This window comes from Anopheles arabiensis, chromosome 3 (assembly GCF_016920715.1).
Source record: "Anopheles arabiensis isolate DONGOLA chromosome 3, AaraD3, whole genome shotgun sequence".
Classification (NCBI taxonomy): Eukaryota; Metazoa; Arthropoda; class Insecta; order Diptera; family Culicidae; genus Anopheles; species Anopheles arabiensis.
The window spans coordinates 72,047,722-72,074,743 of NC_053518.1; the positions used below are offsets into that span (position 1 = coordinate 72,047,722).

The following is a 27,022-nucleotide window of genomic DNA, read 5'->3' on the forward strand; positions in this document are numbered from 1 at the left end:
TCGTTTGCAGCTTCCGCGCGGGTACCGTGTTTCTTATCGGAAGTTTATGCATAGTCATTATGATTAGAAGCGTCGCAAAGCTGCAGTAACGAGTTTAGATTAAGTGGTGCCTGCAAACGGTGTGGTCCGGACCTCTATCACGTAGCTAGGAACTAGACGCGCTGGCTGAGATGGAGATGAACGATGTGTGTGATGGGCTTGATTGACACTTTTTTTGGTTTTTTCCTCTCATTTTGATATCAATCGATGCGTTTTGCAATGCCATTTTGCAATGAATTTTTGTCCAAATGTTCAAATGATTGTATTCCACTAAGCCCTAATCGAAGATTTGCCACAAGCATGATGTTGACAGGCATGACGAAATCATACGACTTCATTCAAATGGTGACAGTGTCGGGACGTACCGATAGTCTATCGGATAGACGCAACGGCACCAACGAGGCAAGGTCTCTTCGCTTCATGAACTTTGATTGTATTGTCTATTATTGGTCATTGCGTCACAAAGAGAAGGAAACACACGGACTTTTGTATAAAATCATACAATCGATTTCAAGAATTCACGGCATTAGAATACAACAGACCTTAATACCATAGAAGCAGTTATAGGCAGCATTGGGACTTGGATAAACTTGGACATTCCACAGACTTGAATTACCAAATCATGTTTTGTCTTGCACGTATACACAAACAACGAAAGAGTTCAGCTGAAGTAGAGTGACAATGTATGATCAAGATCGAGTTAAAGATGTGATGATCAGTCTCCAAAGTCGTATCTGTAGTCGTATCTAAGCTCCTGTACAAGGCTAAGGTTTTCCAAAAGACTCCAACGGCAACCAACTCCTTCAGCGGTAGCCTTGAACCTCATTAGAAGTTTATAATTTCTTTCCTAGTCCTACTATCCATCCCTCCTTCCAAACTGCCGAGCTCCAATGCAAAGAAAGACACAAAAAAACCTTAAATTCCAAAGCAACCCACAAAAAACACAACGACAAACAGCTTGGGGCATCTCTGTTACATGGTACTGCCAATCTGCCACCGAAGACGTTCCCGGAGCCAATTTCAATTGAGTGCAACTCCAAAGGAACCCCAAAACGATGACCAGAAAATACACATACTCAAAAAAATGACCAAAAAACCCGATGACACTGGGCCCGTTTCTTCCCTTAAGCAGGTGCCAAGAGGTTTTAGGCTTGTTACGCCGTGTACCTTCATTAGAGCGCATGCTTTTGTTCGTAATAAAGTTCACATTTTACAAGTACCGCGGGCAAAAATCGCAAACCGCAGACAGGACCACAGCATCTTCGTACCGAAAAGCGCCTTCCAACCACTCTCCCCGGGCTCTCGATCACATGATCGCATAATTGAATTAAGCTCGTGTCCTATGGCGGTACACCTTGTTAGGCCTGCCGGGTGGGGCAAGCGTCTCTGATTTGCATGCAAAGCTCCATCTCTCTCTCTCCCTCTCTCTCTCTCTCTCTCTCTCTTTTGCACCTCTACCAAGAACGGGGTAAAAAGAGGTGAACGAGAAGGGAACGATTTTATTCAGTATTTATGCACCCCAAAATTCAACACCCCAGGGGATTTGGCAACACAGGAGGAGAACGCAGCAACAGCAACAACAACGAAAAAACCCGGGCCTGCACCACAGATAATCGCAAAAAGGCGCGAGGCGTGGCCCATTAAATTTCAATTTCATGGTCCCCGTGAAGGATCGGAAGCTGGTGCAGGTTCTTTTTTTGCGTGCTCTGCTGTTAGAACCACTGCTAAAGAGGCGGTTGGTTTAGCGTCAAAACAAATGTTATTCCTTAATCGAGAGACGACGATCGGAGCGGTTTTGGCATCCCCGTTTTGAGCCATGAAATTATTTGCCTACGGTGTATGCAAATGGAAGTTAATACACGGGAAGGCTGCGCACATGAAGCTCAGCAAAGAAGGAATATTAAATCGTCAAGCGCGATCGCGCGTGTACCTCAACAAGACTTTTGGGCTTATTTTGAAGGGCAGTTTTAAGCTCCTATTTAGCACGAAGCTTCAATGTAAAACCGAGACAAATTTCCGGCCTATAAAACGTTTCGCTTAATCTCTCTCGTTAGTGCCATAAATCACGGGTTAAAATCCGGTTCAAATCGCGACCCATCCCTCCACCCATAAAAAAGAAACCCCTTGGTGGTATAATTCCATGCGCCAACAGATCAAGATGGAATTCCAGACCTGTCAGCGCCCAGGAATGTCAGCTCGGTATGTTGATAATCGGCCCGCCACCGATAATCCCGTATCGCGCGCAGCTGCTCGATGGAATCCTTTTCACCTCACCTCCCCACCACGGTGGCCATCCTTATCACGGCGTGGCCAAGCCCTGCGGCAAAGATGCGCGAAACAATAGTATTGTGTATTGTGTTGCACTGTTTCCTGGAGTTGTCTTCATACGTCTCACCGGGCCACCGATCATCCGATCCGTCCTCCAATATTACTAATCAATCATTTATTGATCCCGTCCACCTACTGAAGGGGGGAGAGGGGACTTGCAGATAGCACATATCAGAGCAGCGGCCAGTGATGGTTGGACCTGTCAGAAAAGCCCAACGACCCGATTGTAAATCAAAGAAATAGCGAGAAAGTGAGAGCGCAGAAAGATAAACAAATAAAGCACCTGGGGCGGGCAAGCAGGATGTAACCTGCGGGCATGTTTCGTTTCATGTGCATGGCACTATCCCGACCGCGCCGTGTGGTGCCAGGATTAGTTACAATCCCCGCAGGTGGGTGACACATCGGGCACCGGAATATGTTTGCCCACCTACCAGCAGAAAGCGGAAGCAAACAAATTCCACCGAACGAAATACAAATACATGGCCCCGGACGAGTGAGGGAGCGATATGGAAGGGGTGCCGCCACCACATATGCAGTTGGGCGCAAGAGAGAGAGAGAGAGAGAGAGGGAGAGAAAGAGAGCGCCCAACAACCGCAACATTCCAGCACTCCGCAGCACGTTTATGTGTGTGATCAGTATGATTGGCAATCTTTGATAAGATTTTTATGGTTCGTCCAGGCTCTCCAAATATAGACCACCAGGCCTGGTGAGCTTGACAAGGGGTCGCAAAGAGTCACCAGGGAGTTCGGAGGAAAGGAAGGGTAGAGTTTCATTCATGGACTGACCGAGTGACTATTTATTTTGGTTGTTGTTGGGGTTTTTTTGTGTTATTGATTTTTTGCTCTGCCATGTCGGGTGTTTTTTTTTATTTTTTACTCTGTTTTGTTGCAATTCCAATCCATGGTGCTGTTTTGGATAGAAGTTTATTGCACGCCAGGTTTTATCGGCTTTATTCGGTTTGGCTCCGATCGCTCTTATGACTCGGCGTGGGTTTCCGAGCATGGCAGCATTAGAGGAAGACGCCATTTAGAAGGTGATAATTACCTTACGGCAATAAAAACGCCACATGCACCGCCGCTTCTAATCGGGATGTGTTGGTGTGGAAGTCTGTGTGTGTGTTTTTTAGGCGGAAGAAGGCTTGTTTTTGAACAATTCACCACAAATGCGAACTGGGCAGGATTCAAGACTTGGAAGTTAGTTTTAAACATTCACTTTGACAAACGGCACAGGTGATGGAAGTGTTATTGCTGTGGAAAGATTACATCACCAAAAGGATATTTATCGTATCTAATTCAATCCTTAATTAACACTCATTATTTCATTAATAGCGATCAACGCTCGCAGCTGTCTCAGGTGAATAAAATGATCCTAATGATACGTGTTTCTTTATGACATTTTTTTCTGGAAACAGAGCGAAACGTGATCATTTGAAATCAATACGCTGTGACAGGTCCATTCAGTAATCAGTTGTGAATACTTTGTACGTTTCACAAGACTTCAATAAGATAAGAAACAGCTCCAGTAGGACGTGATCAAGCTCTTAATTGATTGACTGACAATTGTGCCTGCTAGTGTACGATCAATCCAGGGAGGTCTTATGAAGAAAATACTGATTTGATGAAGTGTACCAGACATAAAGGCTGTCATATAGATCAATGATCCCCAAGCCTCTTGCGATCTAGCGCTACCTTTCAGGTATCACTGGGTGCCAATCAAACTTAAGCTGCCAACATAAATCCGCATTTTCCGTGTTAATGACTTTAAATCCTACAGCGATCATCATGTTCTACAGGCTCTGAAGAATGTTCGCGATTAGTGATAGATATCCGTGGATCAAGTTCTTCTTCAAAATTGCATAGATTATTAACTATCGGATGCTAACCATCGCAAATATCCCACTTATTCTCATTGGGTATGAGATCTGTATTTTGTAAAGGCTTAAAAACGGAAATAATGCCATATTGGGGAACTTGATTTCAATCTTCCGAGTTTGTCTTCAAAGCCGCGAGATTTTTGCACAAAATGAAGAAACCTGTAGATATTGTTATTATTCTGAATTTAGATAAGACATGGTTCAGTAGTTGTACTACCAGGGCCTCACTCGTCTGGGTAACTTGAGATATATGAACGACTTAATGTTCTACAGCTAAACCAACACGGATAATTAAGCAATTGGGGTGCTCTTAAGACGACGAACGATCTTTAAAAAGAGGACATGATAGAAAACCTACGCTCACTAAGAGCACTTAAACAGATTAGTATCAATAGAAGTCGTTTTCGAACCCCAGAACATGTTAATAGGGCTGCAGGTAAACACAGCTCATTATGTCAGCGTAGTATACACTTTCTAGCGCTATCCTAACACTTCCTGTTGTTGAATTAATATCTCCCGGCTAGACACAAACTAGCTAAGTCACGATCCTCCCACACTGTTCTAACGGACGCTCCAACCAATTCCCGGGAACCAGGAACTTCTCGATTGCGCTTCATACTTACGCTATAATCAGCTCTGCACACACACAGCCGCTCTTTACAGCAGCGGCAGCAATTCCAGAAACAGGCACCCGGGTTTTTTTCACACATCCACGTCGCCAGCAAACGCAATACTAATTGTCAACCTGATGCGCGGGAGAGGTTATGCGCGCAATAATATATTACACGAATGGTATTTACCGTGTAGCGACAGCGTGCCGTGCTAATCGACCAATTAAATAGGCTTTGTTTTTTGCCTGCGTTCGTTAAATACCAAACATAGCTTTTGCTCGTAAAAAATATTAACAGAAGGGGGACTTCTCCCTTTCGGTGACTGCAGTTTGAGCTGTTTAGTGCCTTGGGTCAGCCCTCCGCGCTAAGCGTGATTCTTGACGAGGTCTGATGCTCCTTAGCAGGCGCTAGGTTAGTTTATCGCTGCAAAAAGTGCATCTTCTTAGGTTCCTAGCAACTCTGCACGTGGAATAAATTCCATGACATCCTTTACACAAGTAAGTTGCCCCCTTTTTTTTAGTGCAGTGATTCACTCGACTAGCTTTGCGTCATTTTCTTGCAACCAAACCTGTTCTCAGGGAAGAGGGAAAATATTGCTGCAGTTCACAAAACAGAAAAGGAAGCTCGGTCGATTGACCGCCTTAGGTCACAAGGGCGGTATGGCGCGCAGTGAGCGAAGAGAGCGACAGAGAAATAGACACACATTCTTATGCGCTTTGTGGGCCGTCTAATGTAGCGGTGCTTCTTCGGGCAAATATTTGCTTTACAAAATCAAATCGTCAAACAGCGGCTCAAATGGGTTGGCTAGCTGGGCAGGTTAGCTGGGGGTGGCAGGACAGCACGGGAACACTCTGCGCATAAACGAGCGTGCGCGAGCGCACCCGCGCGCGGGAATGTCCGCTTCAAAGTGTCATCGGGATCGACATACCCGGGCAACGGAGGTCAGGAGCGCTGGGGCAGCGGTTTTGTTGTTTTGAACGATCGTCTATGCAACGCGACGATCATTGTGCGTGTCTATTATTGTTTTGTCCCTTTTTGTTAAATACCACCCGGCCTCCCCGTTCTACCTCCAACCGCTGGAGTGCCGCTTGCCGTCACTTTTATCCACACCGCCGCCTACTAGATGAAGGGGCGGGAGGATCACCCTTTTCCGTCGTTTTCATTTCATCACACGGCCGTTGCATGCTGATCGTAGCGAATGTATGCCTCCCCCAACCATCCCATCCCTATCCCCCCCCCCCCTGTTCTCCTGAGGGGAAGTTCTATTGGTTCGATAAACTCAACCTTTCACCCACCGACTTCCCTCCCCCCATGGTATGGGTGTGGTATGCACCACAATGGCCATGCGGTGGTGGCGGTCGCCCAGCCACACATTTGTTTGCTCTGTTTGGTCTGGGTTGAATCGAAGAAGAGTACAAAAAAAAACCGGCGGTCCTTTCCGCGGCGGGTCCACCACAACGACCAACACACTCAAAGCACCCGAAAAAAGCGCATCTGCTTACCGCATCATGCTCGCGGCGGCCCAAACCTCCATTCGAACGAGAGGGCCACCAAACCCAACGGGTCCCAACGGGGGCCAACTGTGGGAAAATCAATGTTCGCTATTGCGTACGAGTGCTCGTATGCAAACACTTACGGCCGTGTGTGTGTGCGTGTGTGTACTTACTTTGGGAGGGAGTTTTTTCTCTCTCTCTCTCTCTCTCTCTCTCTCTCTCTCTCTCTCTCTCTCTCTCTCTCTCTCATTTTGTTTTGGAGGTTTCCTGATGATTTTGACTAACATACAACTACAATGAGCTCTACACTGAAGAAATTATTTCAATGCTATTTTAGTCTTTTCGTAAGGATTGTGTCCACACTCCATTTAAGAGTGTTTAAAATCATATATTTATGTAGAACAAGTGTAAGCTAAAATAGTAAAAAAAAAACAAGGTTATACATTGCAAGAAAAATACTAGCGACTGACTAAATACTCTTAAACGATAAGAACACACATGATAAGAACATATTAAAATCACTTATGTATGGCCCTGCCATATAAATAAACAACGAAAATGATGAATGAGCGAGTTATGAATGAGTTTGGCAGCAAGATGAATGAATGGCATGCGAAACGGAACTGATAATAGAACCGAACTACAATGGATGAAAGATTAGAGCGGTAAGATTGAAGAAATTCCTAGTGTAGAGTGAAACAAAACAAGGAGCAATAAAACTAGAAAAAGAGATAATTTGTATAGGAGGGGAGCAATATAAATAAAAAAAACACTTTGCCTCCCCGACGGGGAATCGAACCCCGGTCTCCCGCGTGACAGGCGGGGATACTGACCACTATACTATCGAGGACTTGCTACGCAGAGCCGCTACAACGCTTCTGCTCGACCGAATCTATTTGCAATCCAAAATTAGAAAGCGTGAATTAGTGAAGGGTTTTGCGTGCTTTTCAACAGAAAAACACATTTTCAGGTGAGTAAAAATAAACTTTACAACCGCTTCACTTCCAATAAAAGACTCGCGAATGCACACGTCTATTGTTGACTATTTCGCATTGATTGCATCCCGATTTTGGTGTGCAATAAAAGGATAAAGGCACTCGCGAAAGTATTATTAAAAAGAAAGGGCTGGGTGTGGTATAGCACCGTTCACTTTTCGCTCTTTCGCCATAGGATTTAGTTGCTTTCCTTCGAGACACAGGTGCCCTTCCAAAGCGTTCTTTTGCATTTTTTGCATCGTTTGGGTAGGAAAATTAAACTGCTCCACATGAACAATACTATAAACAAAGTCCCTTTCGTTGCGCCAACTGTCTCGCGACTAACCAATTTACGTAAACGATTGACATGCCAACAACAACAACAACAACAGCTGCATGCTGCTATCCCAACCGTTTTGGACCGATTGACATTTCTTAGCATGATGTGTGTGCATCTTTCCTGCGCCTCCTCATCGCCTACTACGGGCGCGAACCAAATCGAGCGAAATGTTCCCCAAAAAAATTTGTAAAATGTCAAATTGCCAAGGGCGTCCCCTGGCAAATGGCACTTCAATTTCCAGCACACGCCTGACAGACGCCCCCACATCCACACACGGACCAAGCGCAAAAGGGCTCTTGTTTTCGCCTGGTGTTGGCTTTCTACTTTTCCAACTTTCCGTTTCTCCGGCCAAAACTTCCCCGGCAAACTCCACAACCCCCTGTTTTTTGTTGGGCCTCTCCCCACGTATGCTGATGATATGTATATATCATCATCCCTCCGTCTCGATCACACTCATTAACCATTTATCTCGTTATCTGATTGAGTGATGTGATGTTTGTGCCCCTTGGTTTACCCCCTTCTTCTTCACTGCAGCATTTCTCATACATTTTCTCATTGCTTTCGTCAATTTCATCAACTTTTGTCAACGTACGTTATGTTTTTTTTTCTTACATTGACTTTTGTCTTTTCCTTCTTTCGCTATCTCTCTCATATCCAAACCATTTATGCCACAGGGACAGACCCCGAGCCTGCCTGAGCCAAAAGGGAAGGTTGCGTTTATGTGTGCACGGAAATATATGTATATTTTACTTTTTCACTTTTTAACCCCAAACCACCCCCTCCTCTCTCCCCCCCCCTTCCACCTACCTTCCATTCGGAGGCGAAGAGGTCCGCGCGATGATGCGTCTTCTCCGCGTTTCGACCTAACGCTTCGTTTTCGCCGGAGAGTTTGTGTGTTCCAAACTTGGGCCGCCCCAAACTGCACCATCACACACACGCACACACTTTTCATCTCACCAGTTATGCTTCCCTTTGTTGTGTGCGCCCACCATGAGAGGGGGGGGGGTGAGGTCGTGTATGTTTCATGAATAATGCAAACTATTTTTTTATATATACACATACATACCGGGGTGGCCCTTTATTGTAATGTAATCGTTCCTATCGCCCTATGGTTGCTGTGCTCCGTGTGTGTGTCGTGTTTTGTCTTTGCCCAGCACTACGTGTGTTTGTGTCTCTTGCTAGCCGGGCCCGATGGTTGCTTCGATGGATGGATGCTTCTTTGCTCCTACCGACGGGGAACGGGGTGGGTTGGTTTTGTCCCTTATGCTGCACCGCAAGCGTTTTTCATCTTCTTTTTTTATTATTTCGCTTTTTATGTTTTGCTTGCTTATCGCTGCAAATCGCACACTCGCTGTCCTTACTTCGCATTGTTATGCCGTGCCCTTCCTCTTTCCAAATTGGCCCACTCGAATCGATCCTTGCAGTCGAAGGGAAGGTTTGTTCGCGATCACTTCTTTCCCCGATTTATGACTCTCGGGGCAGGTATTTTAAATCTTTACGCTAGTTCTAATTCTTGGGCCCCTGCTCCAGCAGAGGAAAAGTAAAGGGGAACTCCACCGGCGCAAGCGCACGCACCGTGTAATTTCGCACACGGCCACGGCGCATTAGCCGCCAACGATCAAACGATTCGTGGGACAGCGTTAATGCAATCTCGGGTCTAAGGGCAGCTGTCCCGGCATTCCCCGATGCGCTGGCGCGTAATTATGCGACTGCACGGACAACGGCCCCGCGTGGGTGGACTGGAACTTTAAACCACAAAGGCGATCTTCCCTTCTTCTTTAAACATTCCCCTATTCCATTTCTTTCCACTATCTAACCCTTCTTAAGAAGCAAATCACTGGCGTTGCGTACTGGGTTGTTGTTATGCGTCCATTTTATTCATTACGTATGAGAAAACACAATCTCACGGACAGACCAGACAGGCATAAAAAGTGTGCCAAAAGTACGTGAAGAATAGATTTCATCAACCAAAAACAAAAAAAAAAACAGAACTTAGTTCATTCAAACTTTGTGTGCTTCGACTGCAGCTCATGTCCATCGGTGCGCCGGTGTGCCGGAACGCGGTAGGTGTGTTTTTGCGGACGCACGATCCGTCTGACCGATGGGTCCCATCGTTCCTGATTGGACCGCTGTATCCCATCGTTTGCCGGTGGTAATCGTGCAGTGCGACCACCGTGCACTTCCGGTTGCTTCACCGGGCGGCTATTATAATCATCTTCTGAGCGCATTTCCTGGCGACCATTGAACCCTCCTTCCGGTTGCCTCCAGGAGCGATCATTGGACGCTCCTCCCGGTTGCCTCCAGGAGCGATCATTGGACGCTCCTCCCAGTTGCCTCCCGGAACGATCATAGGACGCTCCTTCCGGTTGCCTCCCGAAGCGATCATTGGATCCTCCTCCCGGTTGCCTCCCGAAACGATCATTGGATCCTCCTCCCGGTTGCCTCCAGGAGCGATCATTATTTCCTCCTCCCGGTTGCCTCCAGGAGCGATCATTGGACACTCCTTCTGGTTGCCTCAACGAGCGGTCATTATTTCCTCCTTCCGGTTGCCACCACGAGCGCCCATTGGATGCTCCTTCCGGCTGTCTCCAGGAGCGTTCATCGTACCGTCCCGGGCGGTCATTGTACCCAGCATCCGACTGCATTCCCGGGCGGCTGTTATATCCTCCCGAGCGCATTTCCGGGCGGCTATCGTGCTCTCCTCCTTCCTCCGACCGGTTTCCCGGGCAACTATCGTACGCTTCCGGATGCATTCCCGACCGGATAGTGTACCCTCCTTCCGGTTGCACACCCAGCCGGCCATTATCCTGCCCGGCCGGTGCCATTTGTCGCAAGCTCTCCAGATACTTATCGCGCTCCATGCGATGGCCCCGCTTGGCATTGAACAGGCGGATCGCTTCGTTCGGGTCATAGCCGAGCTGCAGTATCATGTAGGCGCAGATTAGGTAGCCCGTCCGGTTGAGCCCGTGCGTACAGTGCACACCGATGAGTTTGCCTACAGCATTAGAAGAGAATAGGGGCGTCGTGCCCAGGTGCGCAATGAGATAGGATTAAATATACATTTAAATAGTGTATCAAACTTACCTTCACTTTCGGGATCGTTCAGATATGATTTTACTATTTCGATGAATCTAATGAAACGTGTTAAAATAGGGAATGAGAGAGAGAGAGAGGGCGCTTGTTTTAATGCTTATCGACGGAGGATCTGGATGATCATGTGGTATCCTTTTATTTTCCTTACCGATCCACTATCCGCACCGGTGGCACCACCTGGCCGGGAACATTAAGTTTCACATGTTCGATACCGCTCGCGGTGAACTGCTTCGGGTCGTAATAGCGCATCGTGTTGGTTAGATCGATCAGCATCCCTATCGGTAGCTTCTCGATGACATGCTCGGGCGTGAAGCGGCGATCGTGCTGAACGGAGTGAATTCTCTGCGAAACGAAACGAAATGCAAAACATGCTTAGCGAGGTGAAGGAAACGGTGTGAAGGACACTCTTTCCCCCGTGGAAGAGCTAAAGAAGAAGCTTACGTGCGACTTCGAACCTACAATGTTGAGCCACTATTGCTACTACTACTACTGCAAAACCATTGTACCAGCAAAGATCGCTCAAAACAAAACAAAAAAAAAAAAGAACATTACAATGTAATCTTTCTCCGTGCTCTCCACACTCCGCGCTCATTATGTTGTCCATCGCAAAACGGGCGTTTAAACCGTAATGGGAAAAAAGGCAACTGAACGCCCTTGTTGCGGATCTCCCCGCGATCCGCAGGATACGATCTGCGCGCCGAGAGCTCTTGATCGCAGATCATCATTACCTCTCGGGGCTTTAATTGCCTGCCTTAAGTAAACACATTGCAATATTATAACCCTAATTTAATGTCCCGTACCCACACCATCTCCACATACAGGGGGGGTAGGGGGTTGGGTTGGTGTACCGTAGCCGGGATTCATCAAGACGCGACCCCAGGTTTCGATCGATCTAATCAAACTAATCACCAGTGTAAACTTCATTTACCCACTTCTTGTTCCGGCGCACACATGATTGGTCCCCCTCCCTACACTGTGCAAACTCATCAGCTCTAATCGTCGTTGGTGTATTTTAGTTCGCCAAAGCGACATACGATCGATCCTTCACCTCCCGCGTCTGCTTCGAACCTTCCAGCGGAAAAATGTGTAACTTTGCACCACCCGAGACCGCGCTCGGGATTTAATTTCCGGAACAAAAGGATCCCCACCAATGTGTGTGTATGTGTGTGTATGTGTGTGTGTGTGTGTGTGTGTGGAGAAATAGTTGCTGCTGCAACAGACGACATGCCAAGCGACCATGTGAAGCGTTTTGCGCGCCGGACCGCCGGACGGGTGACGAATCGACGGGACCGAAGAGAGTTTGGGACCGATCGAACGACGCCGGTGGTCTACTTTCAATTATGCCCCCAGTCACCAGAAGTGGCAAACCGAGTGCCGGCCTGATAGTGTGTCCGAGGCAAGTGTGCGATGGTAGCGAACAGTAGAAGAAAAAAATATTAATTATCAATAATAATACATTAAAGCCCCCCGGTTCCTTGTGCATCAAGATCTTGTGATCGCGCATTTAGCTGCCGTTGCACCACTGCCTCTGTTTGCCCGGCTGACCCGCCAGCCCTTCTCTGTGTGTGTGTGTGTGTGTGTGTGTGTGTTTGCAATTCCGGGTGTGCGGGCGAGCTGGCCCGGAGTGTGTGTGCTTGAGCGCGCGCGCGCGCCAGCTCACATTACCGCATTCTCTCTGTTTCTGTTTTCAAGCGCTTTTTTGCCTCCTTTTTTAATTAATACATCGTGGCTTCAATCGTGTGGAGGAGACACAGGTCTCTCCCCCCTACGATCGAGTCGGTAAACGATGATGATGATGATGATGTCGTCTGTTTCGGAAAGATAGCGATAGTGTGTAGTGTGGTCTGCAGCAGCATCAAGATGTTTGCCAGCCTGAATTGAGCATGCCAGCAGATGATCGGTCAAACCCGGGCAAAGAATCGCGCAAAATGAAGTGGTGCTGAGAGGTGGATGAGATCGAGAGGACACATTTCGTCCGCCCTTTGTCACCGTCACCGGTTGGTGTTCCAGGGCCACAGCCGAGAACGAATCAACCACCGGGTCTGGAACGGTCAGTGTGATGGAATGCGCAAAAATGCAACCCAAACCGCACTTGAGACGGTGGCAGTAGAGAAGGCGAAAACACAGATAGGAAAGAAACATAACACGCAGAATTCCGATCGCGAGAGAGAGAGTGAGAGAGAATGAGAGAGAATGAGAGTATGTCCATAGATTGCCTGTTGCGACAGAAAGAAGCAGCCAAATCGAATCAAGCAGGCGGCGACTACGACCCCACAGTGTGTCTGTGTGTGTCCAAGGCGAAGAATGTTTGCTATATTACATTTTACATAATGATAGCTTTACTGCCACCCCAAGTAGTCGGTGTGCCAAATATGAGGAAATGGGATTTCCAGCACCCTCCAACACGGGACACGAGGGCGGGAGGGGGGACTGCTTGCGCGCGCTATCAAAATGTAATCGCATCCAGTTGCGCCCAACACGCGCAAAAAGGGGAAGAGAAAAACGATCGCGCCGTAGCATTGCGTCCTGCTTGCTTGCTCCCAGGTGAAGGGCGAAACGGTGTGGCAAGGAGATGGCGGTCCGTTATCGATCCGTTTACATCGGTTCCTCCCCTACTGTCTGTGTGTGTGTCTGTCTGATGTGACCACCGGCAGGGCCAACCACGGGGCTGTCCGGGGCTGATTGCCTACAAGAAACGACAGCGACCGAACCGACGGAATCGATCCGCATCGATGATCATCACCATCGTCGATCGTCGCCCCGATATCATCACAATCATGCTCACTTTACCCTCCCCCTCGTTTGCTATGGGGAGCAGGGAAGCGAGGCAAGTTGGTTTTTTATTATTGTTATTACTACTACTACTACTACCACCGAGGGACTCTCTCCTCCTTCCGTCTGCGCTTTTTGCACCCTCCCAGTCAGAAAACACATCACCCCGAAATTCATCTCGCATCAAGATCGCGACCAGGCGGACGGGGGGGGGGGGCGATCGGGGCGGAAAAGATAAATTGCACAATTAAGACATTCTTCTGCTTGATCCGCATCCTGGCGATGAAGGATGTGTTAAACTTTGTAATAATCCAACACGCACAAAGTGCAGCCGAGAGGAGAGAGAAAAGAGAGAAAGAAAGAGAAACAGAACAGGCCCCAACTGGAGCCCGGGAAAGGTTCAGCTTGCGCGCGCACACACACACACACTGGGAGGTCGGTAGAGAAAGGTGCAGCAGATTGAGGGGAGGGGGCTTGCCCTTTTGCACACATCACTCGAGGACACCGTACACACACACACACACACACACACAAACACACGGTAGCTGACCGGGTTCGGGAGGTGGTTGATGAAATTGCTGTTTGTTTAAAGGCAAAGGCGAAAGGCTTGCAATGGAAAGTGCCCATCGTCACGCCGGCACGCCGGCAACGTCGGCGGGTTAAAGTGTTCGTGGTGCAATTTGCACGCGGAAAATAACTACAATTTCCAACCGAAACGGGGGGAGGTTATCTTTTCTCATGCTCGTTTTGGCTTATTGAATGTTTCCCCTTGCGCTTGCGCACGGAAGACACACGGGAGGCGGTGTTGTTTACCTTTTTTTCTGCTTTTTCTTAAATTAAACTATAATTAGAGATAATACGATGGGGGTAGAATTGCAATCGAAAGGGTTTTTGATTGATTGATGGATTTTTTGTTTAAAAAAAAAATAACACTACACCAGCAGTATCCGGTTGTTTGAATGAAAATTGTGAGTTGAGCAAGAATCGCACTGGCAAAAGTGGGTTCTTGTAAGGTTGAGGTTCGATCATGGATCGTATGATTGTTCTCTTGGTTTCCCATATTGTCTAGTGGTTAAGATATTCCGATTTCATATTGAAGATCAGCCTGCGATCATTTCAAAGACACAAAAACCCATCAGCAGTTTGTCTGAAAAAAAGTAAATTTTAAATCATCTGAAATATTACAAATAACGACAAATTCATTTCGATAGAGCAGTAGTGGCCTTTCATAACGCTCAGCTCAGATAGTTGCCATACTAAAACAAAAAAAGCCGGCAAAACAGTAGCACACAAACTCTGCAATTAATCCCGACCACAGAGGTTTGTTTACTTCCCGCCAGAAGAGAGGCGCAAATTTGATCCCTCGTTAATTCACCCTACAATGTCTCGCCGCAAGCATAAACAGAAGGCTCGGGCAGCAAAGGCCAGCGCGGCCCAAGCCAACATCAGCAACCGTGTCCCGCCGCTCGGCAATCCAACACACGGGCGCAGCCAACTTTACGACCGCCAATGCGGGGCGAAATGATGAATCACCACCCGCCGGCACAAACGGAGTTAACACATGCGGAATCGTGTGCAACATGGGTTTTCGTTCGTCGCCGTCGCCGTGGTCGGTTTGCCACATTACCTTTTCTAGACCGCGTGGTAGAGGAGAGATGCGTGATGTGTCAAGCATGGTACGTAGACACATAAATAAATCCCCACTTAGAAGCACACCAGGCGGCGGCAACGGCGGCGGCACGTCCATGCCGCGCGATGGAAGAGCCATCAACCCAAAATGGGACAGATTTAAAGAACATCCAACATAAGCACACACACACATACATACACACATAACATATATGCATATGCCGGTTGGGGAGGGATGGTGTCCGTCCCGTCCCGAGAAGGATGCTGCTCGATGGTACGCGAAAAGGTAGAGCAAAGGGCCCGTTGCCGCCGGCACACAAACACACACACGCAGCAATCGGAAACGACTATCTCTTGCGCGATCGCATCAGTCTGCCGGTCGATGCATCATCGCGTGCCGCGTGCACTATGGAAAATCGGTATTGTTGTGCCCGTTCTTTGACTTCTTTCTTCGTGCGGGCAGCAAACAGCTGGCCTCCTTCTTTGGGGCAAGCACGAGCAACAGCATTTCGCTTGATTTGGCGTGTGCCTTTCTTACCGTCGTAGGTGTTATTATTCTACCTGTTTCTCGGGACGCTTCGTTTGTTGACATATGGAAGCCGCTTTGCGGTGTCACACAAAAACTATGTATCTGCCAAAGGCTTACAAGCCACATTACACTGCACGGTTTCAGGATATATTTGTGTGGCTTGTAAGCAGTTGCAATTCGCATTCAGCAGGCAGGACTAATTACTAAATACTGTGGGTACAGCACTTACCCGCGAGAGCGGCACCTTCAGTGCGATGAATCGGTCGATCAACACTTTGCCATGGCAGCTGTAGTTATACCACCTGCGAACGAAAGCAAACAAAACAATGCGTTATTAGTAACGAATTACCAATCAAGAAGCAAACATTTGGCGGTAGAAATATCACAAAATTAACAAAAAACATTACCGATCGGGTACACCAGACTTTCCCCTCATCTTTGCTAGATGTAAACAACGTGCAGAAAACAACACCAGCAGCGTTCGATTTGACAGTTTCATGCCATGCTCGTGTGCTATAAAAATCAGCAAGGTGTATATATCATTCCCAAAAAGCGTTCGTCCCAATGGACAAAACTCGAGAATGCTATGATTTCGGTGGTATTGAAGCGACTGTCTGCTAAATTGATTCTTGAAAAACTATGAAAAATTTGATTATGCTAACCAAATGCAGTTGGAATTATATAGACCGAGTTTACACGTCATCTTATGTATTTGGAGCATCTTGGAAATGCTTGGAACTTGAATGTTCTGGTCTCTTCATTGACATCAAAGCTGCATATGATAGCATAGCCAGGGTAAAACTGTACGACACTGTGAGCTCTTTTGGAATTCCGGCAAAACTGACAAGGCTAGTTAAAATGACTTGTCCAACTCCAAATGACCAACGTGACTTGTCAGGTGAAGCTGAAAGGAAAACTCTCAGGGCCTTTTGCTACCATCAAAGGACTGCGCCTGGGGGACGGGCGTGTCTACCCAAGCGCCACAGATTAAGCTTAAAAGACTGGAAAATTTAATATCCATAGTAAAAAAATGAAAGCTCCACAGCTTCATTGGTTTGATCAATAGATGGCGTATTAAAACTGATTATTATATTGCTATCCTTTTCGTGCAATGTGTTTCGACAAGTTTCATCCTATCATGACCTATATAGCCTTCTAACTTTCTGAGCAAAAATCTATAAGAATGGTCGTGTGGTCACAGATACGTGGGTATCAACCCCAACGACAATTACTCAAATCTCACTTGCTTTAGTGCTGGTGGTTTCCATTGGAGTTAATTATTTAATCAATCATATCGCCGTTCTAGTTCTAGCGATGCATAACTTCAATGCGAAACCATACAACAGTACAGAGGAAATGAGAAAGCTCTCCTCCAATCGATGACCCAAGAGCCACAAATCCACTAAACGACCACGAAACGGCTTCTAAACGACTCAAGTTCTCTACCTAAACGGAATATAGAAAGACTTCGTTTAGCAGACGGCAAACGACTCATGCATTCTAAAAATAGCAAAAAAGCTGGTGGCGCCATCTGTTTGTGGGATACCCAACCTTGTGTTTAGAGAGCTTGAGTTGTTTAGAGCCCGTTTAGTGGTCGTTTAGTGGATTTGTGACACTTGGGGTATAGCGTATCTAGATCGCCAGACTCCGGTGGGGTGGCCATGTTGTACGCATGGAAACGGACAACCCAGTCCGAAAAGTCTTTTTAGGCCGTTAACAACGCGACAGAGGATGCGTGGTTGATCCACGGCGTCCGCCATTAAGGCCGAGATAACGGACTGACAGACGAAGGTGCGAGACCGTCAGCAGTTTCGGACATTCCAAAGGCAAGCCAAGACCGCAAAGCGATGGTAGCGCCATATAAGTAAATAAGTGCATGTTATGGTAAACTTGGTCATATAATGTAATTTTGTTCATTGGGTGCAAACGTTTTCCAACCGACAGGCCGGAGCTGACAGCCAGTTGACAGAAGCATGCCGTGAAAAGCCGGGAAAATATTGTTTTGATTGCAAAAACTCCACGAGGCTCTCTCTTTTTCCTCTGCGTTTTGCAAGTAAACACACGCTTGTATACCGGTGCCGTGCCTCCCCCAGAATACAATGGCCCAAAACTCGGACGCCGTCAAGCAGGCGATGTTTGAGGAGCTGCAGAAGATACTGCATCCCGACTCGGACCAGCGGAAGTCGGCCGAGGCCCGGTTGGCGCAGCTCAAATTCACCGAATGTACGTACCGCGGTGGCAGTGGGTAGCTTTCCCCAAACGATCTACACCAGTTCCCCTTTCACACTCGGTCCGTTCATTTCTTCCCGCAGGGTATGGCGTCCTGTTGGCCGAGTTTACGATCGATCAACAGCTGCACATCGGCTTACGGCAGCTTGCCTCAGTGATGCTGAAACAGTACGTGAACGATTGCTGGGCGGATGGAGGCGATGTGGTGGAGGAAGGTGGTGCCGGTGACCTGCCGGCAATTGATGCCGGGGCCACCCCTGCCCTGCTGGTGAACGATGAGGCGAAGCGCCGGATCAAACAAATCCTGCCGGAAGGACTGTACGATCAAAACAGCAAGGTAAGCTGTTCCCGATTGTGACGTAGAGTAAGCAATGCTCACAAGACGATGCTTATACTTCACCTCCCTTTCCCCCTTTAGATTCGATCCGTCGTCGCCTACTGCATAGCGAACATTGCGCTGTACGATTGGCCGGGCGATTGGCAGGAACTGTTCGACGTGATCGTCAAGTGTCTCAGCGGCACGGAAAACTCGGTCGACGGCGCGATGAAGGTGCTGGTCGAGTTTACGCTCGAGCTAGATCGGCAGGTGGGCGAGGTGGCGCCGCTAATCCTTTCCGAGGTGTACCGGATCTTCACCGCCGCCAACCAGTACAGCGTGACGGCGCGCAAGTACGCGGTGGAGATACTGTACTCGCTGCTGCGCAGCATCAACACGAACATTGAGACGCGCCAGGAAAAGTCGGCCATCCTCAATCCGGTGCTGCCGAACTTTATGCAACGGCTGATCGAGGGCCTAACCGCACCGAACGGTCCGCACAGTAGCTTTCAGCTGAAAACGCAAATCATTAAAAGTACGTAGCGGCACTAGTCGAACCGTGCAACCGTTTTTTTAACGTATCCGTTTCCGCTTTTTACCGCATTTCAGTCCTCAAGTACATGATATCGGACATGTCAAAGTTCGTGCAACCGTACGTCGGAACGATCCTGCCCACGATCTGGCAGCTGCTGACGCAGCTGGCCGACTTTTACGTGAAAGTCGTGGTGAACGAAAGCGAAGCCGCCCCGTTCAACGGCACCGACCAGGACGGCGATGACGATGGGGTGGAAGATTTCACGCAGATGATACTGCAAATATTTGAGTTTGTGCACACGATCATCGAGATGAAGAAGTACAAGGCGGCGATCGTGAACGTGCTGACCGATCTCGTCTACATTACCGTGCTGTACATGCAAATTACGGAGGAGCAGGCCCAACAGTGGCTGGAAGATCCGGAAAAGTTTGTCGACGATGAGGACGAGCAGGGCGTGGAGTTTACGATACGGGTGACGGCGCACGATGTGCTGCTGATTGTGGGGCGCGAGTATGAGCAGCAGCTGCTGCCCTGCTTCACGGAGGCGCTCGGCAAGCACAGTGCCGTGGCGGAGGTGGACCGAAACGCGGGCAATCCGCACTGGTGGAAGATCCACGAGTCGTCGATGCTGGCGGTCGGCTCGTTTAAGGATATGATCGTGGAAAGTCCGGCCAGCTTCGATATGGGACAGTATTTGGCGCTGATCAAGATGCTGATGGAGAGCCAGGCGTCGCCGTACCTGCTCGGCCGCTGCCTGTGGCTGCTGAGCAGGTTCTGCGAGTGTGACATCCTGCGCCAGCCGTTCATGGAGCAGATCGTGAACGTTACGGTGGACAGCCTGTCGATGGATAAGCCAATCGTGCTGAGAATTATGGCCGCACGGTAAGATGGAAAACGGGAACCGTAGAGGGGTTTGGGAAATTGGAATAACAATCGCAACCATTTTCCTTTTCCTTCTTTTTTTCTGGCAGGGCAATTTATGGCTTTTGTAGCAACCTGAAGGACAACAAGGACGAACGCCACGTCCTGATCATGTCCAAGCTGGAAAACTTTTTCGACGGGCTGGTAGGACTGTTCGAGCAGTCACAAAACACCGTGCTCGGTCTGTTTCTGGAAGCTCTTAGTGCAATAATTTCGGTTAGTAACGATGACGTACAGTTTTACAGTTGGAAATGTCTAGTGATGGGAAAAATGATGCTTTCGTCGGAATCTATTCCGGCTAACTCCGATGTTTTAAATCTTAAGTCTCGAAAGCCTATACAGGTCGGCATGTCCGCGTAGGACGTTACGCCAAATAGAAGAAGAAGAAGAAACTCCGATGTTTTATGGAATCAATTCCGGATAGTAGATCCAGAATTAGCTTCCGGAATCGATTTTGGAATCGGCTCCGGAATTGGTCAGTTTTGGCATTTCTAAATTCCGGAATCGGCTACGGAGTCAGAATTGGTCCCTGAATTGGTCCCGGAATCGGCTCCGGAATTGGTTCCGGGATCGGCGCTGGAATCTTAATCGGCTTCGCAATCGGCATCAGTTTCGGCATCTCCAAAAGAGTAGACATTAATGTCCAATGATGTTAAGTATTGATAGCCGTAAAAATCTAAATTTACTTGTTAACGATCCATTCTCATGGAGATTTCCGGATTGATTTCGCTTCTGGAACTTCTTATTTCAATTCAAAAACTGATTCTCATTCCGGAGCCAATTCCAATTGTTGATTCCGTTTCCGGAGCAAATTGTGATTCCCAGGTCGATTCCGTTTCCGAAGCCGATTCTGATTCCGGGATCGATTCCGAATTCGGAATCAACTTCAAAATCGCTTCTAAAGCATCTTATTCCAATTCAAGAACTGATTCCTATTCCGGACCTAATTTCATTTCTTGAATCAATTCTGATTCCGTTTCCAGAGCATATTGCGATTCCCAGGTCCATTCCGATTCCGGAGCAGATTCTGATTCCGGAACCGATTCTGATTCCGGAATCGATTCTGAATTCGGAGTCGACTCCAGAATCGGCTCCGGAGTCTACTTCAAAATCGGCTCCGGAATGGGAATAGATTCCAGCATCGGAATCAGTTCCGGACTTGAATCCGAGCACGGAATCGGAATCGAGTAGGTCCGATTTCGAGAAATGTCATCGATAACAATAATTTTTCTTCCCCCACATCCTTTACAGTTCGATGTGAACGTAACGGCCACGCTGTGCCCGAAGGTAATCACCGTTACGATGACCGTCTTCCAGAAGTTCCACGACGACCGGTTTCTGGTCGAGATGGTGCAGGATGTGCTGAAGATACTGTCGCAAAATCCGTTCTGCCTGCTGCCGCTGCAGGATCGCATCATCCCGACGCTCGTAAGCATCCTGAACCACGATCAGGGTGGCGATCAGCAGACGCTCGCGCCCGACATTGCGCTGGACGTGCTGCAGACGCTCGTCAAGTACTCGCAGGCGCCACTGAGCGATGCAATGATTGAGAGCGCCTTCCCATCGGCCGTCCACTGCATCCTGCGCACCGAGGACCATTCGGTGATGCAGGCGGGCGGTGAGTGTTTGCGTTCGTTTTTGGCCATCGCGCCCGAACAAATCTGTCGCTACAAAAATGGGGAAGGGCTGAACTATGTGCTGCAGGTCACGACGATGCTGCTGAACCCGATGAACACGGAATCGACCGCCTCGTTCATTGGCCGGCTGGTCATTACGATCATTACGAAGGTGGGCAACTTGCTGGGCGATTCGGTCGATCTGCTGCTCAAAGCGGTGCTCAGCAAGATGCAGCTGGTGAAGAGCCTGAACGTGATCATGAGCTTGGTCACCATCTTTGCCCACCTGATACTGTTGCAGCTCGATGCGGTCATGAACTTCCTGAGCACTGTCCCAGGGCCGACCGGTGAAACGGCCATGAGCTTCGTGCTGGCGAACTGGCTCAGCCGGCAGCATCTGTTCTACGGGCAGTACGAGCGTAAGGTGACGACGCTGGCCCTGTGCAAGCTATTCGAGCACGGTGTCACCACCAAAGACGATCGGTTGAACACGGTCATGATAAAGGAGCAGGTGCCGGCCACAACACCGTCCGGCGCTGCGGGCAACACCGGACGGCGCACACGGTCGGCCAGCGCCAAAACACCGATGGTGTGGGTCGATACGCCGGTGCTGGTGAAGATTTTCAAGCTGCTGCTGCACGAGCTGGCCAGCCTGCGGGAGGCGAAGGATGCGCTCAACAAAAACACCGACAGCGGGGACGAAGCGAACAGCTCGAGCGACGAGGAAGCGGCGGACGAGGTCAGTGGCGACGGTGGCAAGATGTCGTTCCTGACGCTGCTGACCCACATGGATGACGGTAAGATGCCTGGGCAAACTAAAAAAATAACCGAGACTTGAATGATATACCGAGACAACCCAAACCGTTTGCTTTCTTCACAGGCGACGAGGACGAGGAAGAGGACGAAGACGACCGGCAGCTGATGGCGGAGCTGATGAACGACCCCATCTTCCAGTGCGACACGATGGAGTATCTGACCAAGTTCATCGAGAGCTTCAGCCAGCACGAGAACTTCCGCGCCTTCCTGGAGAAGATCGACGAGACGGAGAAGAACATCCTGCAAACGTTCAACATCCCTTCGATGTAACGATGGTACCGGTGTGTGGCGTCAAACGCCTTCTCTTCCTCCAGTTACATCCAAATCTACACAACACACACGTACATCATTCATTTCATTACTATCTACTAAGGCGCTTTTGTTTTGAACTCTACACGCAACTCTCACCACGCCAGATATATTATAAACGCAGAAACGCAGTTTTTGAATTCTATGTTGTGATTCTATTTTCGAAAATATACAATACATATGCGCGTAGCAATCACACTAGTGTTGGGTTTCATGAATCTTTCGTTGATATTCATTCATATGAATCTTCAGTGATGAGTGATTCGAATCTCGAATCGACTCTTCAAAAATTCATGAGTCTCTACAGATTCAGGATTCATGAAATATCTCCAAGGATTTATGAAAGATCTCAAAGAATTCATGAAATATCTCCAAGGATTTATGAAAGATATTCAATAATTCATGAATCTATAAGATTTATACAGGGTTTCACAATTTATTGGTCGATTCCCATAATTTGTTGGACTCATCTCACGATTTATTCATCGTGTCGCATAGATTTTTGGTTTGTTTCCATTATTTATTGGTATCGTCCGATTGGTTATCAACACAATTGAACAAACAAATTCTGGGAAACGCCAAAAAATCGTGGGAACACACCAAACAAATTGTGGGAACCAACCAATAAATCGCGAGAAGCCCTATAAATTCATATATCCAGAAAATCCATATATCTCCAAGGATTCATGAATCTATCAAAATATTGAATTTGAGCAATTCCGTCGATCCGGGCGATGTCGTGGGTTCAAGCCTCGCATGGACCGTGTCCCCGTAGCAAAACAAACTATGCGGCTGTGTGGTACTTGCCAAGAAGTCCCGAAAGCCTGTATAGGCTGACATGATCACGTAGGTTACTCGTGAATCTTTCGAAATTCATGAATCTTTGGAGATCCTAGAATCTTTCGTAATTCATGAATCTTTGAGTCGAAATTAAGAATCATTTCAAAAATTTATTCGGATGCATGAATCTGAATCAGCTCTACCCAACACTAAATCACACCCGGATCGTAGGTGTGCGTGTTTGTGTGTGTCGAATGACTGATTTTTAAATCTATGGAGATAAACCAAACAAAATGCTACTACTCGCGTTGCCTACTACATACTACCAACCACGGTGTGTATTGTTACTGCTTGCTGACTGATAAAGCGGAAACAAAGGAAACAAAGGGAGAACATTTGAATTTCGGAAACCACTGTCGCCCGGCCGCCCGCACATGTCTCCCTCGAACCCGACCACAAAAAAAAAAAATGCGCCACGATTATTGCGTGTTGTGTTTTTATCTGTCTCGTCCCAAAACTCCATTTGGTTGTATTTTTTGTTTTGTTTGTTTGTTATCTGCATACTTGAGTTTTGTCCGCTCGGTTATTTAAGGATTAATTTCTATAGTGTATTATTGTGTCTGGAACACTCTCCACTCCATTTTCGTTCTCCCATTATTTTTCCTTCGTTCGTTCGCTACACCGCGGCGAAGGAAACCACTTAGGAGCGAGCGGGGGGATGTTGTGTGTGGGTGATGGTGTGTTTTTCTTCTACCTTTCTGCTGCTGATTTTTCCGCCATTTTCCCTCATTCTACCACCAGGTGAAGTGACGAACGAGAGAGTGCGCCATCCATCGGCTGTTTTGATCCTTTGTTGTTTAACCTCTAACCCTTGCTATGAACTGTGTATGTGAGAGTGTGTTAGTGTGTGTCCTGTGTTTGTTTTTGAGTGCGCCTTCTGCTGTCGGGAGTGCCGGCTATCCCTCTCCAAACTCCCCCCAACACCCCTTTTTTCCCCCACACCAACACCGGGAAACCCCCTAGAGAGTCAACACAGCTAGAGAACCGGAGTGGGAGAGGGAAAAAAACGGGAAGGAAGGAGCAGGAAATGGCTAATTTTAAACAGATGGCTTAAAATGCTACAACTTTCGCGGTACATACTATTTGACATAACGCGGAAAACACGGGGAGGGGGGATAGGGGGCGGCAGCGCACCGGCAGCAGCAGCTAACACGGCGGAAGTGGGATGACCGACCGCGCGCACCTTTGGACACACACCAACACCACCGTCACCTCCACCACCACCACTACCAGCGGCTTAAGAATCCGTCAGCCCGGGAATGCTCTCGTCGTCCGAGTCTTCGCCTTCCGGTTCGTCGCTTAGATCGTCGAAGGAAAGTTTGTTACTGTTCTGGGAAGCGTTTAGCATCTGCATAAGGTCCATCTGGTCGGCTGGAAATAGGAAAATAACAGTGGCGTAAACCGTTTGTCTCCATGCCTCCAAAGGTCCACATTACTTACCACCACCTTCCTCGTCGTTGGAGCCCTCGTCCTCCCATCGGTTGAAGTCAACCTTCAGCCAGTGGGGCTTGGTCTTGTCCTTCAGCAGCCGGGGCCAGTAGGTTTCCTGCGGCTCCGCCTTGGCAATGACGAACTCGATGCAGCGCTTGATGTTTTTCGACGCCACCTTGTCCGGGTTGATTTTACTGAAAAACTCCACGTTCAGCTCGTACTTTTTGCCCTCCGGTTTGCCCACGCCGGTGAAGCTCATCGAGTCTTCGGTGAATCTGGTGGAGGTGAAACAGAGAGGAAAACATGTAAAGAAATAAAACATGAAAAAAGACCACCAACACGCACACACGATGGTAGTCGTCATTGCGATCGTTGCCGTGATACGGGACCGAGCGAGCGGCACACACACACCGCGCACTACACTATTTTTGTACGGCGGCCGGCTCTGCTCGTAAACCGCCGTTGCTGTTACTATAGCTACACCACTTACTTGTACACCGGGTCGCTGCATTCTACGTTGAGGGTGAGGAAGAGGACATCGCTTCGTTGGGCCCAGACGGCCGGCGGTGGTACACTGTGGGCCGGGTAGAAAATGGAATGCAACGCGAGCCGGAAAAGAAAAGTGCAAAAAAAAACCCCAATTAGAAATTTGGAAAGAAAAAAAAACGATTCTTTAAGTCTCGCCGCGACCAGCGGAAAAGTATGACCTCTTTAACACTGTGTCTGTGCGTGGTATGTGTGTGTCCGTGTTTGTTTCATTCTTTTTCACACCCGGCGACAAGCGGCCGACGCAACCCGTCCGCAGGTTACAACCTTTACGTCGCGCGCCACACAACCTTTGCCGCCCTTTTGCCATTCTCGTCTGCCGTGCGCTGCGAGGCGTACACACGCGACACGGGGGAAATCGATAAAAATGGACGCCGGGTCAAACAAGAAACGGACAAGGGGTGGAAGGGGATGGGGAGCGCTGGGTTTAATGAGAATTTGCGTGGAGAAGAATGACTGGCAACGAGAAAACACATGCACGCACAAACACACACACACGCACATACACAGGGGAAGGAGAGGACACATCCTAGCAATGATGGGCGCAACCTCGTTGTTTTATATCGCGTTACGAGGAGCCTATTTTAGCCGCACCTCTGTGGAGAGGGTGACGAGTAGATGGAGGCAGCTCCGCCACACACAAAAAATCCAACCCTACTTACGCTGCTTCCGAAGTCATATCCTTTGTCATAAAAACTTCCGTCGAATAGGTTAGATTTTGCACGCCAAGCGAAACACACGAGCACACCGCTAGCTACGGCTGTTTGCACTTCGTCCGTCACGGGGAGGCAGCGGGTAGAGAAAAACACGATGCAAGCGACTGCAAAAACCAGGACTTCCGCTCCAACACACACACGCACAGGGGGGGAGGAGCTCGAAACCTTGCGCTAGAACGTTTTTATCGCCGAAAAGACCGTCAAGTTTTCTGTACTTCGCCGCTTCACCGCTGACAGAATGTGTGTGTTCGTGTACGTGTGTGCGCGCTTGTGGAGAGGTGGGGAATCAATCACTCAAACTCAACTCCGAGCACGTGCGTTTTTGACCCCGGCCAGATTGTTCGTGAATTTTCGATGCCTGCTCGTAGCTTTCGCTCCAAGCGTAAGCTTGCCGCTGTGCAGGGAAACTACTTCGCAAAGACATACGTGATGCAAGTGCTGAATCCCGTTGCGATCGATTGGTGTTTATGGTGGGTGAGTTCTGTACTTAGCGTCTGTTGGGACGTGTAGCATGGCGAAGAAAAAAAAAAACGCTCATGGACGGTTGGAGAAGTGGAACAAAATTCCGGGAATTGAATGGAAGCAAAAGCACATGCTTGATGCTGTTCACATGGAAGGAAAGAACAATAGCTGCGGGTTTCCTGATAATTCAGACTGTTGTGCACATTTGCGTGATTTTTATGCAATACAAATGGCTCATAATTCGTCTAAAAAGCAACCAATTCCCTCTAGTAAGTTATTTAAACAATTAATTTCAGTTATTTTTCCTGACTTTCTGCCAGGAATTATAAAAAAATCAGAATCAGTTTCATGGCCGGATCAGGTTCAGAATTTGTTCCAGGTTCGGAACAGTTGAAACTGGAACAGATACAGTGTTCGGACACATTTTCATGTTCCAGTATAGATTCGGAATCAATTCAGATTCGGTATCATACCGGATCAGTTCAAAGACCAGAACAGGTGCTTTATTTGCTCCAGGAGCAGTTCCAGGGCCAATATAATTTTTGGGGCTGTTTCAGATTTTACGTTTAAGCCGAGTACGTTTGAAGCCAGTTCCTGAACTAAC

The 27,022-nt window shown here is 48.2% G+C and overlaps 3 protein-coding genes and 1 non-coding gene across 4 annotated transcripts; 1 reads left to right on the forward strand and 3 right to left on the reverse strand.

The window, feature by feature from the left end:
* Positions 1-7,122: 7,122 nt before the first annotated feature.
* On the reverse strand, positions 7,123-7,194 carry Trnad-guc. The gene has a single exon. It is a non-coding gene; the product is annotated as a tRNA-Asp (tRNA).
* Positions 7,195-8,950: 1,756 nt separating this feature from the next.
* LOC120903577 (RNA/RNP complex-1-interacting phosphatase) lies at positions 8,951-16,166 on the reverse strand. The gene is made up of 5 exons (XM_040313097.1): positions 16,089-16,166; positions 15,911-15,983; positions 10,900-11,093; positions 10,743-10,789; positions 8,951-10,653 (listed from the first exon to the last, which is right to left on the reverse strand). The coding sequence occupies exons 1-5, from the start codon at positions 16,115-16,117 to the stop codon at positions 9,656-9,658; spliced, it is 1,341 nt and encodes a 446-aa protein (XP_040169031.1). The 5' UTR covers positions 16,118-16,166; the 3' UTR covers positions 8,951-9,655.
* A 1,475-nt stretch (positions 16,167-17,641) lies between these two features.
* LOC120901501 (importin-9) lies at positions 17,642-22,621 on the forward strand. Its single transcript, XM_040309501.1, has 7 exons — positions 17,642-17,904; positions 17,994-18,247; positions 18,329-18,761; positions 18,836-19,643; positions 19,733-19,898; positions 20,934-22,095; positions 22,179-22,621. Exons 1-7 carry the CDS (start codon positions 17,781-17,783, stop codon positions 22,382-22,384), a joined length of 3,153 nt encoding a protein of 1,050 aa, XP_040165435.1. The 5' UTR covers positions 17,642-17,780; the 3' UTR covers positions 22,385-22,621.
* Positions 22,622-23,682: 1,061 nt separating this feature from the next.
* On the reverse strand, positions 23,683-26,217 carry LOC120901502 (uncharacterized protein CG16817). Its single transcript, XM_040309502.1, has 4 exons — positions 25,903-26,217; positions 25,185-25,268; positions 24,704-24,969; positions 23,683-24,634 (listed from the first exon to the last, which is right to left on the reverse strand). The coding sequence occupies exons 1-4, from the start codon at positions 25,929-25,931 to the stop codon at positions 24,501-24,503; spliced, it is 513 nt and encodes a 170-aa protein (XP_040165436.1). The 5' UTR covers positions 25,932-26,217; the 3' UTR covers positions 23,683-24,500.
* Between the last annotated feature and the right edge of the window lie 805 nt (positions 26,218-27,022).

Excerpts from the sequence above, each read along its gene's own strand:
- LOC120903577 (XM_040313097.1), bottom strand. The coding sequence starts at position 16,117 with ATGAGGGGAAAGTCTGGTGTACCCGATCG. Across the intron at positions 15,984-16,088 it reads AAGTCTGGTGTACCCGATCG|GTGGTATAACTACAGCTGCC; the intron begins GTAATGTTTTTT and ends TTTCGTTCGCAG. Across the intron at positions 11,094-15,910 it reads TGAAGGTGCCGCTCTCGCGG|AGAATTCACTCCGTTCAGCA; the intron begins GTAAGTGCTGTA and ends TTCGTTTCGCAG.
- LOC120901501 (XM_040309501.1), top strand. The coding sequence starts at position 17,781 with ATGGCCCAAAACTCGGACGCCGTCAAGCAGGCGATGTTTGAGGAGCTG. Across the intron at positions 18,248-18,328 it reads TGTACGATCAAAACAGCAAG|ATTCGATCCGTCGTCGCCTA; the intron begins GTAAGCTGTTCC and ends TTCCCCCTTTAG. Across the intron at positions 18,762-18,835 it reads GAAAACGCAAATCATTAAAA|TCCTCAAGTACATGATATCG; the intron begins GTACGTAGCGGC and ends ACCGCATTTCAG.
- LOC120901502 (XM_040309502.1), bottom strand. The coding sequence starts at position 25,931 with ATGACAAAGGATATGACTTCGGAAGCAGC. Across the intron at positions 24,970-25,184 it reads TGCAGCGACCCGGTGTACAA|ATTCACCGAAGACTCGATGA; the intron begins GTAAGTGGTGTA and ends CACCTCCACCAG. Across the intron at positions 24,635-24,703 it reads CAACGACGAGGAAGGTGGTG|CCGACCAGATGGACCTTATG; the intron begins GTAAGTAATGTG and ends TCCTATTTCCAG.